The sequence below is a fragment of the Myxocyprinus asiaticus genome, chromosome 46 (genome assembly GCF_019703515.2).
Source record: "Myxocyprinus asiaticus isolate MX2 ecotype Aquarium Trade chromosome 46, UBuf_Myxa_2, whole genome shotgun sequence".
Taxonomy (NCBI): Eukaryota; Metazoa; Chordata; class Actinopteri; order Cypriniformes; family Catostomidae; genus Myxocyprinus; species Myxocyprinus asiaticus.
The window spans coordinates 4,659,969-4,676,648 of record NC_059389.1 but is presented as its reverse complement, the minus strand read 5'-3'; the positions used below and the strand labels follow the sequence as shown (position 1 = coordinate 4,676,648).

The window sequence follows — 16,680 nt, the reverse complement described above, 5'->3', positions numbered from 1 at the left end:
ATGCCGCGGTGGATGGCGTGAAGCCTAGGTCCTTTGGCCTAGGTCCTCGTGGTGGCATAGTGACTCGTCTTAATCTGGGTGGTGGAGGACAAATCTCAGTTGCCTCTGCGTCTGAGACTGTCAATCCGCGAATCTTATCACGTGGCTTGTTGAGCGCATTACATAGCGTGTGTGGAGGCTTCACACCATCCACCGCGGCATCCACGCACAACTCACCACGCGCCCCACCGAGAGCGAGAACAACATTATAGCGACCACGAGGAGGTTACCCCATGTGACTCTACCCTCCCTAGCAACCGGGCCAATTTGGTTGCTTAGGAGACCTGGCTGGAGTCACTCATTCGAACTCACGAACTCCAGGGGTGGTAGTCAGCGCCTTTACTCGCTGAGCTACCCAGGCACCCAGAACGCTTAAGTTAACAAATCTGGACGAATCTATTCGGTGAACTGATTCAAAAGACTTGAGTCGGTTGGATGAATCCCCATAATCTTGCTCCCCCACCACAACTTGAAACGCCCTGTTCTAGACCACTATTATGACTGTTTGGGAAACTAATATTGACTTTTTGTAGGTTTAAAAAAAAAATTACATTGAAAAACAACTTTTTGTCAGCATTTCTGAGAGGCATTCAGGTGTTGTTTTCTGTCGTTTCTCTGCTAATGTTCTGTGCACGTTGTATGAAGCGCATGGCCAGACATTTGGGATCTTCTTCCACGGGTTGCATGGAGAGGTTATTGGTCTGTTTAATGGTGCTGATGGTGCAGCCGTTTCGAGGACAAACTGTGAACCTCGACAACAGGGTGACCAGAATCGCCTTCGTCATCACCATAGCAATGTGCTTCCCAACACAAGCCCGCGGGCCGCAGCCGAACGGTTGGAAATAACGGCTGGGAACCTGGAGGGAAGCAAAGAGTTGCCATAGGGTGGTACCATGGTAAAGTGATTATATTACCATGGTACATGTCCAAACATGCAATGATGCTGTACGAATACCATACTTATTCATATACAGTGGTATTTACATAGTTCGACAAGGTACTTCAAAGAATATCATGATGTTACCAGGACACATGTCCAGAAATGGCTATGGTTCTATATGGATACCAAATTTACACTCACTGAGCACTTTATTAGTAACATTACAGTCTTAAATGTGCACTCAGTAATTTTTTTTTTACTCATTTAAAAAGTTTTACTTCTAAAGAAATGGAATAGTAATGTTGAAGCATATGTATAAAATCGTGACCACTCGTGAGTTCAATCATATCAGTAACATTATAAGAGCTCTTTTATATAACATGGGGCAGGGGTGCCTCATGGTGGCAGCCATGTTAGCATCACATGACCAGTTGAATACTACTCACTTAATCTCAGTAGCTGCCCTGTTATTGGATACTTTCATTCATGGATTAATTTAATCCTGGTTTGCATAGTGTGCATAGTGAATTTCTACAATGGCATTGGTAACTGAAAAATACTGTGATTGAATGATGCTGCATCCAGGCCACTAGGTGTCAGTGTTAGCCAATGTAAGCCACTTCGACATACTTAAAAAAAATTACTGAGTGCATCTTTAAATTATATGCAGGTTTGTATGTGCTTATTTGACCATATAAATGTGATTCGCTTACATTGTTTTCAAAGTTTTCCAAGCTGAATTCATTGGGTTTTTTGAAGAACTCAGTCTTGTGCATACGTCCAATGTTAAGTATGAGATTTGTTCCTTTTGCCACCTTGTACCCAACAATATGGTCATCCTCCAGAGATCTTCTCATGATGAAGTCCACCACTGGATGGAACCTCAGGGACTCTTTAATAAAACGCTCTAGAACGCTCAGGTTCTGCAGATCAGCTGACTCTACATCCCGCACACCTGAGAGGACAGGTAAGGCAGATCATGATGATGTTGGTTGTCTTTTATGGTATAAAGAATTTCCTCCCTGCTGGAAAATCCAGCTAAAAACAGATTTTGTTGGTAGGTGGCTGGTTTCTTGTTGGTCCAAGGTGGACATTTTTGGTGTCTACTTGGTCCAAGCTTGTCTAAAAAGTTGATGAGCCTGTCTACCACCTTTTGGGGCCAAGGTCAACCTAGTAGACTACAATGAACTAGCAACAATCTAACTTCCAATTGCCCAAGCTGGTTTAAATAGTAGCCCATCTGGACTACCACCTATTGGGACCAAGGCTGGCCTGATAGATCATCTTGGTCAGGCTGGTTAGTGCTGGTAGACCATGGTCCAAAAGCAAGCTTATCCACCTTAGTTATTTTCCTGGTCTTATTAGGCATGATTCCTTCCAAAGGAAAAAAATGTTGGTCTTCGTTATCTTGTTTCAAAATATAATAATTGCTCAACCTCTGAAATTACTTTTCTTTTTGGCTGATGTATCTAAGGTCACTTAAAGGAGTAGTTCACCCAAAAATAAAAATTCTCTCATCATTTTCTCACCCTCATGCCATCTCAGATATGTATGACTTTCTTTCTTCTGCTGAACACAAACAAAGATTTTTAAAAGAATGTTTCAGCTCTGTAGGTCCATTGAAATACAAATGAATGGTGACCAGAACTTGGAGGTCCAAAAACCATATGACACCAGTGGTTAAATACATGTCTTCAGAAGCGATATGATAGGTGTGGGTGAGAACCAGGTCAATATTTAAGTCCTTTTTTACTATAAATCTCCACTTTCACTTCCACATTCTTCTTCGTTTTTCGCAATTGGCATTCTTCGTACATATCGCCACCTACTGGACAGGGAGGAGAATTTATAGTAAAAAAAATGACTTAAATATTGATCTGTTTCTCACCCACACCTATCATATTACTTCTGAACACATGGATTTAACCACTGGAGTCATATGGGTTACTTTTATGCTGCCTTTATGTGCTTTTTGGAGCTTCAAAGTTCTGGCCACCATTCACTTGCATTGTATGGACTTACAGAGCTGAGATTTTTTTCTTAAAATCTTTGTTTGTAGGATGGGATGGCATGAGGGTGAGTCAATGATGAGAGAATTTTCATTTTCGAATGCACTATCCCTTTGAGTTGGAGTGACCATTTTTTTCCAGCAGGGATATAAAAGAGCTACTGTTAAACGTATAATAGAGTGGGCTGTGTTTTAAAACGTTTACCATACCTATTTGAGACTCAATCTCCTGTACTATGTGCTCCTCCACAGCAGAGTTCTGCTTTAACAGTAGAAGCATGAAGAACAGACTGATGGAGAGTGTGTCTGGAGCAGCTATCACCATCTCTAGCACACACTGTCTCACATCGTCTGCGGACAGCTCCCCGTGGTTCTACAGACACACACATGTAAGTTCACACATGCTGGTCTTTTAATACAGGAGATGGTAAATACATTGACTCATTAAAGAGCATGGGCAGACCTGAGCAAATATCAGCTCTGTTGCAAAATCTGTCTCATCCAGCTTGTCCATGTTGTTTATGACCTGACGCTTTGTTTCCACAAGCTTTTCCATTTCGTCCTGGAGCTCTTTTCTATAAGAAAAAGCATTGCAAACTATATAGGTCCCAGCAGCAAACCTGCAGGCATTAGTAAGCATTGTTTCACAATTCACATGCAAAGACATTAAAGGTACAGAAGCAAAAACGTAATGTTAATTCGAAGGGTCAGAGAGAGGGTGGGAAATGGTAATGTAAATCTAAACTTTGGCTATTTTTGGTGCAAAAATTCTCGACTTTCCCTGAAGTCAATAAAAAATCAAATGACAAAAAATTTAGAACATGGCTCTTTTAAGATTTTACCATCAAATATATACTATTTCAATATTTACATTTTCAGAGTAAGGTTAAGTCTGAAGTGGACTTACGCTGCCAGGTGGTATTTGTTGTACAGAAAGTCCAATCTGAAGAAAATGTCTGGTTGAATCAGGACTGTCTGCCAGGTACTGAAATATCGGTGTATCTTTACGAGTAAGTATTTTTCTGCATTGAACAAGAATACAGAGACAAGTACTGAGTTTCTTAAGTCAATTCTATTTATCAAGCCTATCAAAAAGGTGATGTGTTTTTTACAGAATGAATGAAAATCTTGTATTGCTGGCATTATAAATTTGAGCAGGCTGACCGTTGAGAGGGATTCTTAAGAAGAGTCGGTTAGAAACGTCCACCACGATACAGCGCAGAAGATTGAGCACGTCCACATGTCCTGAGGGGTCACTGAACTCGTGCAAGAGGTCAAGCTGTTTATTGGTGGCGCTGACGCACACGTCTACTGATCTCTGGAGACCCGGACCTGTTAGAGCTAACACACACACAAACACACAAAGATAGATAGATAGATAGACAGACAAAAAGTCACATGAAATATATGAAGTATGTAACTGCTGTGCTTCCCATCTATATTAACACACAATGCTGTGCCTTAAAACATATGCAAATATGATCCTGTTTTATCTATATATAGGTTCTGATCTACTGTATGGAGTTCAGAACTGATCTCACTCACCTTTGGTGAAGTATGTTCTCACTTTTTTCCACAGTGCAATGTTGCTGTTGAATATGATGCCTTGTTCAAACATGCCAATGCACTGGAGACCCTTTTTACTGGCAAACCTTCCAGTGTAATTACTGCTCTTGAGAACATGATATATGGCAGAAGACCTGAAGCACAGTTTTTATTTTTATGTTTAATAAACAATCAAGCAATCGATTATGTAGGCTAAAAACCTATATATTCATGTGACAGACGGACAGATATACAGTAATGATATATGGACGGATGCATGGATGGATGGGTGGATATACAATAATGACAGATAGATGGATAGATGGATGGATGGATGGATATATATATACAGTAATGATAGATAGGTAGATAGATGGATGGATGGATGGATGGATATATATATATACAGTAATGATAGATAGATGGATTGATGGATGGATGGATATACAATAATGACAGATAGATGGATAGATGGTTATACAGTAATGATAGATGGATGGATGGTTATACAGTAATGATAGATGGATGGATAGTTATACAGTAATGATAGATAGATGGATTGATGGATGGATGGATATACAATAATGACAGATAGATGGGTAGATGGTTATACAGTAATGATAGATGGATGGATGGTTATACAGTAATGATAGATGGATGGATGGTTATACAGTAATGATAGATGGATGGATGGATATATAATAATGACAGATAGATTGATGGATGGATCGATGGATGGATATATATACAGTAATGATAGATAGATAGATGGATGGATGAATGGATTGATGGATGGATGGATGGATGGATATATATATACAGTAATGATAGATAGATGGATTGATGGATGGATGGATATACAATAATGACAGATAGATGGATAGATGGTTATACAGTAATGATAGATGGATGGATAGTTATACAGTAATGATAGATAGATGGATTGATGGATGGATGGATATACAATAATGACAGATAGATGGGTAGATGGTTATACAGTAATGATAGATGGATGGATAGTTATACAGTAATGATAGATAGATGGATTGATGGATGGATGGATATACAATAATGACAGATAGATGGGTAGATGGTTATACAGTAATGATAGATGGATGGATGGATATACAATAATGACAGATAGATTGATGGATGGATCGATGGATGGATATATATACAGTAATGATAGATAGATGGATGGATGAATGGATTGATGGATGGATGGATCTTGTTTTAAGAATATTTCGATATTGTTTTACTGGAAATACTTAATAAGAAAAAGATTTTTAGCATGTGGATGGATGGAAAAAACTTGCTTGCTGAGTATAAGGGTTTCTTCTCCGTTGATCCAAACCCGAGCAACGCTGCCATATTTGTCATTGTAGTAGTTGCAGGCGGTACCTATTCCCATCCACAGAAACCTGCTGTAGCTCAGAATTGGGCCAAGACCCAACAACCAACTGGGACCTTAAAACACAGCACAAAGAAAACAACATAAAATATTCTGTGTGATTTTTTTTTTTTTTTCTTGCTACTATACATGCAAAATTAAAATGACTGTTAGTTAGGCTAGACCTCATATTTAATTTGACACGTGAATAAAAGCAAGGCTGAGTGATATGTTGTACAGTCTAAAGGTCCTAAGTTATGGCAAATATGTACCCTCATTTTGTGTCCACTGGAAAGTTTTTAATGTTTCAACAACCTAACAATTAACACCAAGGTACATCAGTAGATTCTATTGACCCTTTTCACAGGCTGTGATGACACATTTCCACCTTAATTTAGCATAGTAAATCTAGAAAACTTTTTTTTTATTTTATATACATTTACAGTATCTCATTTTTATGCTTTTGGAGAAAATGGTAACGCAAAAGTCATATTTGCCATGGTCTCCCATTTATGGTTGCTGTTTTGGGATCCATTGAACAGACTTTATGTGTATACCTCACATTTTCATTCACATTATGTTAAAAACAGTATGCCATCTATGCTGACTATGGTTCATTAGTGGGCTGTAACTCACCTGGGACAGCTGATTGGTTCCAGTTCTTGGCTGTTAATACTCTGTGCAACAGAATCAGCAGTAATGTTCCCGCCAGTACCAGTAACGTTCCCTCCACTGCGGCTGTGATGTTTATCGTAAAGATCTGCTCCATCGACTTTATTTCTTCCTAACAAACTTCTTTTGGTGAAATATTGTGCTTGAAAAATATGCCTGTGCCATCTTTCTTTAAAATAAATGTCACTTTGTTTGATATTTTGTTAAATTATTCAAAGACATGCATTTCGAAGTGTCATTTATGTATCTAGATAAGTATCTAAGCCACTTTACGAAACTTTTATTGACTGAAAAACTTCATAAAACTTAATAAAATTTCAAAAAGTCCTCATCATTCTACTAGAGCTTTGATTTGTGCTGTACTTTAATGACCAAAAGTATAATTTACAGTGCATTCAGAAAGTATTCAGACCCTTATGTTGCATCCTTATGCTAAAATGCTTTAAATTATTTTTTATTTTTTTTCACATCAATCTACGCTCCATACCCCATAATGACAAAGCAGAAACCAGATTTTTTATATCTTTGCAAATGTATTAAAAAGAAAATAACAAAATGTGAAAAATGAAGGGGTCTGAATACTTTCTGAATGCACTGTATATGAATTCTACAAATTTACAGTTGCTTTGATTTCAGAGAAACCATCTGTCCTGCTAAGTTCAGCCTAATGCTTTAGCATCGATTAAATAAATTGACTTGCATTGGAGTGAAATAACAAAGACACTTACCTTCGTGAATATGCTACCACTTTAGAACTGCATTGCTCTTTTTAAAAAATGCTTTACAGTAACTCAGACTTGCCGTTTACAAGCGCCCCTTATTCTGAAGTTAATCATCCGGAGTTTTAGCCCAATATATATTCTTTCCCCAACTATTCAAGCAGCCTTGCCACTTTGAAAATCCCCTGTTGCCAGGATACTTGATTTTACTTGTAAAGTGCCATTGAAAGTGTAGAGCAATCAACCGAACACGTCCAAACCAGAACAATACAACAATAAAGAACCATAGCGGAGGAGGCATTCTTACTCTCCAGAATAAAACCACATAAATTGGTCAGTGTGGGCTGTTTAGCTCCTTCATGCAGTATGGACATCTTTTTCCCCTCTTGTTATTTTTTGTCAGGGGTTTGCTGACCTTTGTCTTGGTTCCAAATCCACTTTCATTCACTCTCTAAAGGGCCTTTAAAGAACGCAGGTCACATTGACCCAGAACTGCAGAACTGAATGAGCTTTTATCTACCAAAGATGTTAGGCAGGGAGAAAATGTTGTTGAAGAAATGTACGTATGAAGTTCTCAGTGTAGGGTGGAAAGGAGGAAGCGGGAGTCAGCGTCACAGTCCACGTGAGTGTTCTTTTTATTCTCAAGGTTTTACTCAAACTACATTTTCCAGCAAGAACTTTAGTTCACACACATCAGCTTCAGTGATAAGTCAACATAAACCCATCAGATACAACAAAATAAACAGCTTTCCAGCGTTCAGTTCTAGTCTGGGTGTGTGTGTGCGACTTGGACTCTCTCTCCCGATCTGGTGTTCCGCCGACCTTTTAATGCCCGTCTCCGCCGTCACTGAAATGAGACACAGGTGTTTAGAGTCAGTAATCGCCAGGTGATGGCTCTTACCATTTCCTCAACAAGTGATCTGCATGTTGGTATCCTTCATGCGGTGGAGCCACTGAAGCAGGGTGTGGTCCGAGCGGGAGATGAAGGCCCACCCCAGCAGGTAATAGCGGAGTGTTAGGACGGCCCATTTGATGGCCAGACACACTTTCTCGATTGTGCTGTACTTAGTCTCCCTCAAACAGAGCTTACGACTAATGTACAACACGGGCCACTCCACCTCCTGTGGGAGCACGGCCCCCAACCCCCTCTCTGATGCATCCACCTGCAAAAAGAAGGGGAGAGAGAAGTTAGGAGCATGTAAAAATGGCCCACCACAGAGTGCAGATTTTACTCTCGTGAAAGCCTGTTGGCACTTCTCTGTCCACTGGACTGGATCTGGCGCCACCTTTTTAGTGAGATCAGTCAAGGGGCTGGTGACAGAGAAACTAGGCACAAAGCTTTGGTAGTAGCCAGCCAGCCCAATAAACAGTCTCAACTACTTTTTGGTCTTTTTGGACCGGTGTCTTGGGTGTGTCCAGGCTCCCCGCAACTCCAACAGACTGGCCCAGGCTTCCTGGCTGCACTCGTGGTGGCGGAGACATAATCCTGGGAGTGGGGACGGAAAGGGGTAGGGGGGACAGGCGGATTGTGCAGCCCACGGAAGCATGGTGCTGGTTTGGGTGGAAAAACTCCCCGTTTCTGGGGAGCGGGTATAGGGCGAGAGGGAGGGACAAGAGGGGGAGGAGCAGCAAGAGGGAGAGTGTGAAAGAGAGAGAGAGATGTGGACTCCTGCTCACCGGTTTCCTGATAGGCCGTCATGTGGGCTTCGGCCAGCTGGACGGCATCATCCACCGATGTGGGGCAATGGACCCATTCCACGGTTCCTCGGGGCAGACGAACAGTCAATAACACCCTACACGTCACGACCTTCCTCGGCCAGCACCCACTCCCAGCAGGCATCATGGAGCTGCTGGGCAAACGTGAACGGGTGGCCAGCTTCACTCAGGGTGAGGGAGTGGAACCGCTGGCGATGTTGTTCCGGCGGGCGTCCAACATGTGGCAGGACAGCCGACTTCAGTTTCAAGTAGTCCAGGCGGTCCTCAGTGGGTAATTGCTGCGCCGCAAGCTGGGCCTCCCCGGAAAGCAATGGCAGCAGGTGAAGGGCCCATTGTGTTCGTGGCCAGCCGGAGGCAGTGGCCGACATTTCAAACAGGCTCACAAATGCCTCTGGAGCATCCTGGGGCCCCATCTTCATGAGCACGAGGTGCGGCTTCGTCGCTGCTTCCGGGGCCTTGGCAGAGGACCCGCCTGGAACCAACCAACTCCGTAAGGCCTGCTGATCCTCGGTCTGTGCCTGAAGGAGCTCCCGGAAGCAGTGCTTCTGGGCGAGGAGAGCTTGATGGTGAGTCTCCTGGATGCTAGCTAAGGCATGGATGACTTGTGGATGACTGCCCAGCAGTGAGGTGTCCATGGCAGCCGGTCTTCTTCCCACTCCCAGGTTTCGGCACCAGTGTAAAGTTCCCAGTGAAGGGTGGAAAGAAGGAAGCGGGAGTCTGCGTTGCAGTCCACATGAGTGTTTTTTTATTCTCAATGTTTCACTAAAATTACATTTTCCAGCAAGAACTTTAGTTCATACACATCAGTCAACATAAACTCACCAGATACAACTAAATAAACAGCTTTCCAGCATTCAGTTCCAGTCTGGATGTGTGTGTGCGACTCGGACTCTCTGTTCTGGTATGGCATTCCACCGGCCTTTTAAAGCCCGTCTCTGCCGTCACTGAAATGAGACACAGGTGTTTAGAGTCAATAATCACCAGGTGATGGCTCTTATCGCTTCCTCTCTTAATAAACATTGTTTATTTACAGGTCTGCATAAAAAAATAAAATTAAAAAAAAATTAAAAAAAGAAATCCTAGATTTTCAAAGTGGTCTCAGACTTTTTGACCCCACTGTACATAAAATAAACTTTACATATTACTTAATTTAGTGATATAATTTTAAAATATAACCTGGCTTCCAAGGGATTATTATACAGATTTAGCTTTTCAGATTTAAACATTTTTTTTATTGGGATTTGCACAGATTTGACTTATAGGTGTTTCTTCAACTTTTGGCTATTTCATGTTCTGGGGGTTGATTTGTATTCAAACTAACAAATTGCAACTTTTTTTTAAATTTTTTTAATATGAAGGTCACATTAAAACTGACTTTTTAAATGCATTTATGTATAGATTTGACTGTTTTAGCGTTGTTTCAGACCCAGACTTTCAATGTTAACCCTTTAAGCTCTGAAGGTGTTTTGAAAGATTTCCTGTTTCAGTGGCATACCCAAAATTAAAGGCTTATAACTTTAATCAAACTTTTATTAAAAAAAAAAAAAAAAAAAAAACACAAGGAAGGTCAAGGGTTTGGTATCATTGTAAAGAAAACTTTAAAAAAATGTTAATGATATAAATTATGATAAATTCTGAGACTCTCAGCCTAAGAAACTGCTGAAAAATTACACAAAAATGTATCCAAAATTTATTTATCCAATATATATTTCAAGTTTGACATTATATATCTCTGGATGTAAATATGGTGGCTCTGAAAAACTGCTTTTATTTTGTGCCCAATCATGTCACCTGTATCTGAGAAACATTGTGTGTTGATACTACAAATCAATCAAAAGTTTTAGCATTACATAAATAATTTTTCCTTGAGTCCAAAAACCACTGCAAACAAATACAACATAATAATTGTACATACGAACTATTTACACATGCAAACACAACAACGACTAAAGGTTTGCATAGCATGCAGACATGATTTTAGTAATGAGATTACACAGAATGAGTTTCATTTGCTCAATGAGTCTGTCATTGAGTCTGTGTCATGTACTTGGCTCTGATCCCAATCCGACTGGTTTAGTGTTTTATGACGCTGCATCATTTCAGATGACGTCATCTGATCCAGGAAAGCTAACGTGTTCTCAGCCAAATTGCAAGATTCCAGATAGCCAGATACTGTGTGCACATTGTACTTCATGTCAATTATCTAATGATCTATGCATCCGATTACCAAGTGTATGGGCTCGTTTGAGAGATAATCACCTTCTCTAGGTCTGTTTAATTTTCATAAAATTATAAGCGAAAACGCGGCACATAAGCAACACCAACATAAATGTCAAAGACATGTACTTAGCTGTTACTCGCTATATTTTTGTCTGTGAGTAAAAAAAATACTCTGTTTGTATTCTACTCTTTGAGCGCTTTCCAATGACATATGACACATGGCTATTTGATGAATCTAATGTTTTTACTGATTACAATAAAAATGTGCAGTGCAAAATGTTTCATAAATGATTAAAACGGTACAGTTCTGATTTGTCTGCAAATTTCAAAGCACTTGTTTAGTTTAGGTCATAATGCCTGTATGCTTCTAAGCTTTCAAATGATATCTATTTTGTGTTGGTCAAGACGTTATTCATATTTTGACAATTATTTTTTCTCCCTGGGCCGCTGACGGGCCCATCCGAGCTAATAGGGTTAAATTGTGAAAATACAAATCCATTAAAAATACAAACTATTACTATTACTGTTTTAAAGTACGATAATCTAAACAAAGAGTAAAATAAACATAAACCATTTCAATATTCATTTGGTGAACATGATTTCTATCAGTTTTTTACAAAATGACGATTGTCCCACAGTTGTGGTGTCCTTTCACCAAACCAAACAATTTTGCCCATAAGATCGTTTTTTCAAAAGTTATTTTACTTGTTAAGCAAGTGAGATGAAATATAAGACAAGTGTTGTTTGAAGAAAACAAAACAAAAATTCAAGGTAAATATACATTTTGAGCTGAATAATTTGATTGGGCATCATTTCCAATCAAGTTGTAATTTTGCCACATTATGCAAAAAAATGTGAACATATTTACAGTAAATGTATTTAGGATGCATACAATTTTAACTATGAAATTAGCCTTCGAATTCATCATTTTAATTCAAAATCCTTAAAAATATGATTTCCATCAGCGTCATTTCCAACACAGAATTCTATTAAACACAATACAGAATTTGAGATGTGCTGGAAATGACACAGTGGTGGGAATTGTTTTCATGACTTTCTGAAAAAATGACATAAATCTCCTGTGATGCATGTACAGACACTGTTGGACATTGTTAGTATTAAATAATAATAATAAATTAAATAAATAATGTTTTAACGAGACTTCACTTTCTAAAAGTCCACAGTACAAAAAGTGCCCAACACCTTATATTCAGTACATACAGTATTATACATAGTAAATTACTATTTCAGATTATATTCTCTTTGTAGAACAGTCAGTCTAGACATGCTGTGTTAAATTAAAGGCTTGGATTTCAATAAGGGTTCAGGTTAATTGGTTTCACTGAACAAGAAAACTAGAATGCGTGCAGACATGCTGCCATGGCAATAGTTCTTCAGTGCACTTCACTTTTAGAAAGAGCTCCTCAAATCTCAGCTCTGTGACGGAGCTCATTAATAAACAGGCTCTTTATTAAAAAGAAAGAAAGAGTGCTTGCTCATACCAGAGTACATTTCAAAACAGGATTTTTAAATAATCAATCAATTAGACACCCTTAGATATTTATTCACAAAATACAAGCTGATTTACATATTTCATCATCAGCGGCAGGGCAGTCTTATATAAAACAAATTGGTACCCTTAACCATGTACGAATGTCATTGCATTAGATAACAAAGTATTAAACCAAGTGGCATTTATTTTAAAGCTACTATAGGTTAAACTCATTTTTCAAGCAAAACATTTCACAAAAATTAGTATTTATATTTTAATGAACTATAAAAATAAAACAATAGATACACTGTTGAAAATGAAGACACTGTCTGATTGTTTAATTTTAGTGGAACATGTCTCAAGTTAATGTGCTGAACTACACCTGTGGTAACACTGCTAGCACACCTGTGTGAATTTGAGGGGAACTGACTTAATACAGCCACTAAAAATCACCTTGGATCAGTTACCGCTTGTTAGAAGTCATTGCACAAATAGCTCATAAGAGAGAAGTTAGTTTTGAGAAAAGCTCATTTATTTACCCTCTTGCCTTTACATTTTTTTATCTAATGCAATTAATTTGTTATATTTTGAAATACTTTTTGGGGTGACTGCATATTAAAAACATCAAAGACTGTTCAATATGTAACATTATACTATTATGTATTGATGTATTATGTAAATTATATACTGAAAACAATCCTCTGTTGTCCCATTCACTGTGAAGTATTTTTAATACCAGTTCCTTTTTGTTACTCCCAGAAGAGCACTGTTCCTCATTGAAAGCTTTAAACGGTGACCCTGAAGAGGGAGCTATTTCACCTTACAAAAAATGTACTGTTGCGTTACCAGTGATGGTAAAATCATGGTACTTTAAGCTACAGTACTTAAAAGAATATCATGGTATTGCCAGGGTGTGGTCAAAAAATTGAATCATGGTAACTTACAAAAAAACATGCTAATACCCTGTTATTTTCAGATATAACTCAGTAAGTGGACATTCAACATGTTTCAGAATTAGTGAGACACTTAATTCGGATATTCAAATATAATTTCTTATTTGTTCCATTTGATTTTGAGGTGAAATATGACCTGGACTTGTTCTAGACAGGTTTCATGAGATTTTGTCCAGATAGATCTGTTTGTTTCTGGTATACATTATACACCGATCAGCCACAACATTAAAACCACCTGCCTAATATTGTGTAGGTCCCCCTCGTGCCGCCAAAACAGCAACAACCCACATCTCGGAATAGCATTCTTCTCACCACAATTGTACAGAGTGGTTATCTGAGTTACTGTAGACTTTGTTCAAACCAGTCTGGCCATTCTCTGTTGACCGCTCTCATCAACAAGGCGTTTCCATCCACAGAGCTGACGCTCACTGGATGTTTTTTATTTTTGGCACCATTCGGAGTAAATTCTAGAGACTGTTGTGCGTGAAAATCCCAGGAGATCAGCAGTTACAGAAATACTCAAACCAGCCCATCTGGCACCAACAATCATGCCACGGTCCAAATCACTGAGATCAAATTTTTTCCCGATTCTGATGGTTGATGTGAACAATAACTGAATCTCCTGACCCATATCTGCATGATTTTATGCACTGCATTGCTGCCACACGATTGGCTGTTTAGATAATCGCATGGATGATTGTTGGTGCCAGATGGGCTGGTTTGAGTATTTCTGTAACTGCTGATCTCCTGGGATTTGCGGCTGATTGGTGTATAATAGCGTGCAAATGAACAATGCAGCATTCAAAGGCTCAAAGTCTATGTGACTGTTCTCAGGTTAATGATTAAAGTTTATCTAAGCTATAAAAGAATTTATGATTATTGTGGATAGATTATGTGACTCGGGGGCAACAGTCCACTGCAACATCACAAACACAAATAAACAAGCAGAGTTAACCCCACAAGGTTGCCATGGCAACTGTCTCGCCATTCAGCGGCCAAGTTTGTTTTGCGGTCATTTTAATAATGTACTTTAGAAAGTGCAGTTCAGTCAAACAATTAATTTAAATTTTAAAGACCCCATGAAATCAAAATTGAAGTTTTGTGACTTTTAATCCATGTAAGCTCTGAGGCTATATACACCAATGAGCCAAAACATTATGACCACCTGCCTAATATATGTTGGTCCTCCGTGTGCTGCCAAAGCAGCACCGACCCACCTCGGCTTGGACTCTACAAGACCCTGAAGGTGTCCTGTGGTATCTGGCACCAAGACATTAGCAGCAGATCCTTCAAGTCCTCTAAGTTGCGAAGTGGAGCTGCCGTGGATTGGATTTGTTAGTCCAGCACATCCCACTGATGCTCAATCGGATTGAGATCTGGGCAATTTGGAGGCCAGAGCAACACCTTGAACTCTTCATTATGTTCCTCAAACCATTCCCGAACAGTGTATGCAGTGTGGCAGGGCATATTATCCTGCTGAAAGAGGCCACTGCCATCAGGGAATACCATTGCCATGAAGGGGTGTACCTGGTCTGCAACAATGTTTAGGTAGGTGGCACGTGTCAAAGTAACATTCACATGAATGGCCGGACCCAGGGTTTCCCTGCAGAACATTGCCCAGAGCATCACACTCCCTCCACTGGCTTGTCGTCTTCCCACAGTTCATCCTGGTGCCATCACTTCCCCAGGTAAACGGCGCACACGTACACGGCCATCCACGTGATGTAAAAGAAAACGGGACTCATTGGACCAGACGACCTTCTTCCACTGCTCCAAGGTCCAGTTCCAACTTTCGCATGACAGGGGTCATCATGGGCACTCTGACCGGTCGGCGGCTACGCAGCCCTATACGCAGCAGGGTGCGATGCACTGTGTGTTGTGACACATTCCTCCTTCCATCATTAACATTTTCTGTGACTTGTGCCACAGTAGACCTTCTGTCGGTTCGGACCAGATGGGATAGCATTCATTGCCCTCGTGCATCAATGAGCCTTGGGCATCCAACACACTTTCTCCGGTTTCACTGTCGGTAGGTACTCACCACTGCTGACCGGGAGCACCCCACAAGCATTGCCATTTCAGAGATGCTGGCCATAACAATTTGGCCCTTGTCAAAGTCGCTCAGGTCTTTACTCCTGCCCATTTCTCCTGCTTTCAACACGTTGACTACGAGAACTGATTGTTCGCTTACCATCTAATCTACCCAGACCTTGACATGTGGCCTTGTTACGAAATGATCAACATTATCACCTGTGAGTGGTCATAATGTTTTGGCTCATCAGTGTATGTGCTAAATGCTAAAATAAATGTTTATCAGATTCTGAATGAGCATTTAAAATTTACAGTCTTTCTTTTCTGTCCAACGATATGCTCTCTAGTCTAGAAGGAGAATGTCCAGTCCTCTTATAAACTATAGTTATAAATGCCACCTGCTTCCAGGATGGATTTTTGTGGTGTGCTAACTCTCATAATTGATGTCCCTCACAACAACCACTTTGTTCCAAAAAATTGTTTTTTAAATTAAAATAAAAAATAGCTGAAATTTATTCATTTTGAAATTGTCTTCATTGCCTCTTTTCTATAAAGTCTTATTTATTTATTTTTTAGAAATTTAGGTAACACTTTATTTTGATGGTCCCAAGTAGATATTTAACGGACTATAAGTGACTTATCAACTGGCTTGCTATAGCTAGTAAACAGTGTTTCAACAAACATTCAGTAGACTTTCAGTAGCCTGTATATAGATCTTTATTAATGACCTTTTAATGAACTGATGTTCTCAACAATAATGTAAGTAGGTCAGTAATAAAGATCTATATACAGGCTACTGAAAGTCTACTGAATGTTTGTTGAAACACTGTTTACTAGCTATAGCAAGCCAGTTGATAAGTCACTTATAGTCAGTTAAATATCTACTTGGGACCATCAAAATAAAGTGTTACCTAAATTTATGAAACAGGCACAAGCTCTTCAATATGTTCCACCCCAACTTCCCATTTCAACAGGAAATATACATCAACACAGGAAAGAAAACTGCAGTCATCAA

At 39.5% G+C, this 16,680-nt stretch overlaps 1 protein-coding gene across 1 annotated transcript; it reads right to left on the bottom strand.

Annotated features, from left to right (window-relative positions):
* Window positions 1–69: 69 nt before the first annotated feature.
* LOC127436251 (brain aromatase) lies at window positions 70–6,631 on the bottom strand. The gene is made up of 9 exons (XM_051690290.1): window positions 6,499–6,631; window positions 5,789–5,939; window positions 4,473–4,627; window positions 4,092–4,268; window positions 3,835–3,949; window positions 3,391–3,502; window positions 3,138–3,300; window positions 1,633–1,874; window positions 70–896 (listed from the first exon to the last, which is right to left on the bottom strand). The coding sequence occupies exons 1-9, from the start codon at window positions 6,629–6,631 to the stop codon at window positions 630–632; spliced, it is 1,515 nt and encodes a 504-aa protein (XP_051546250.1). The 3' UTR covers window positions 70–629.
* Between the last annotated feature and the right edge of the window lie 10,049 nt (window positions 6,632–16,680).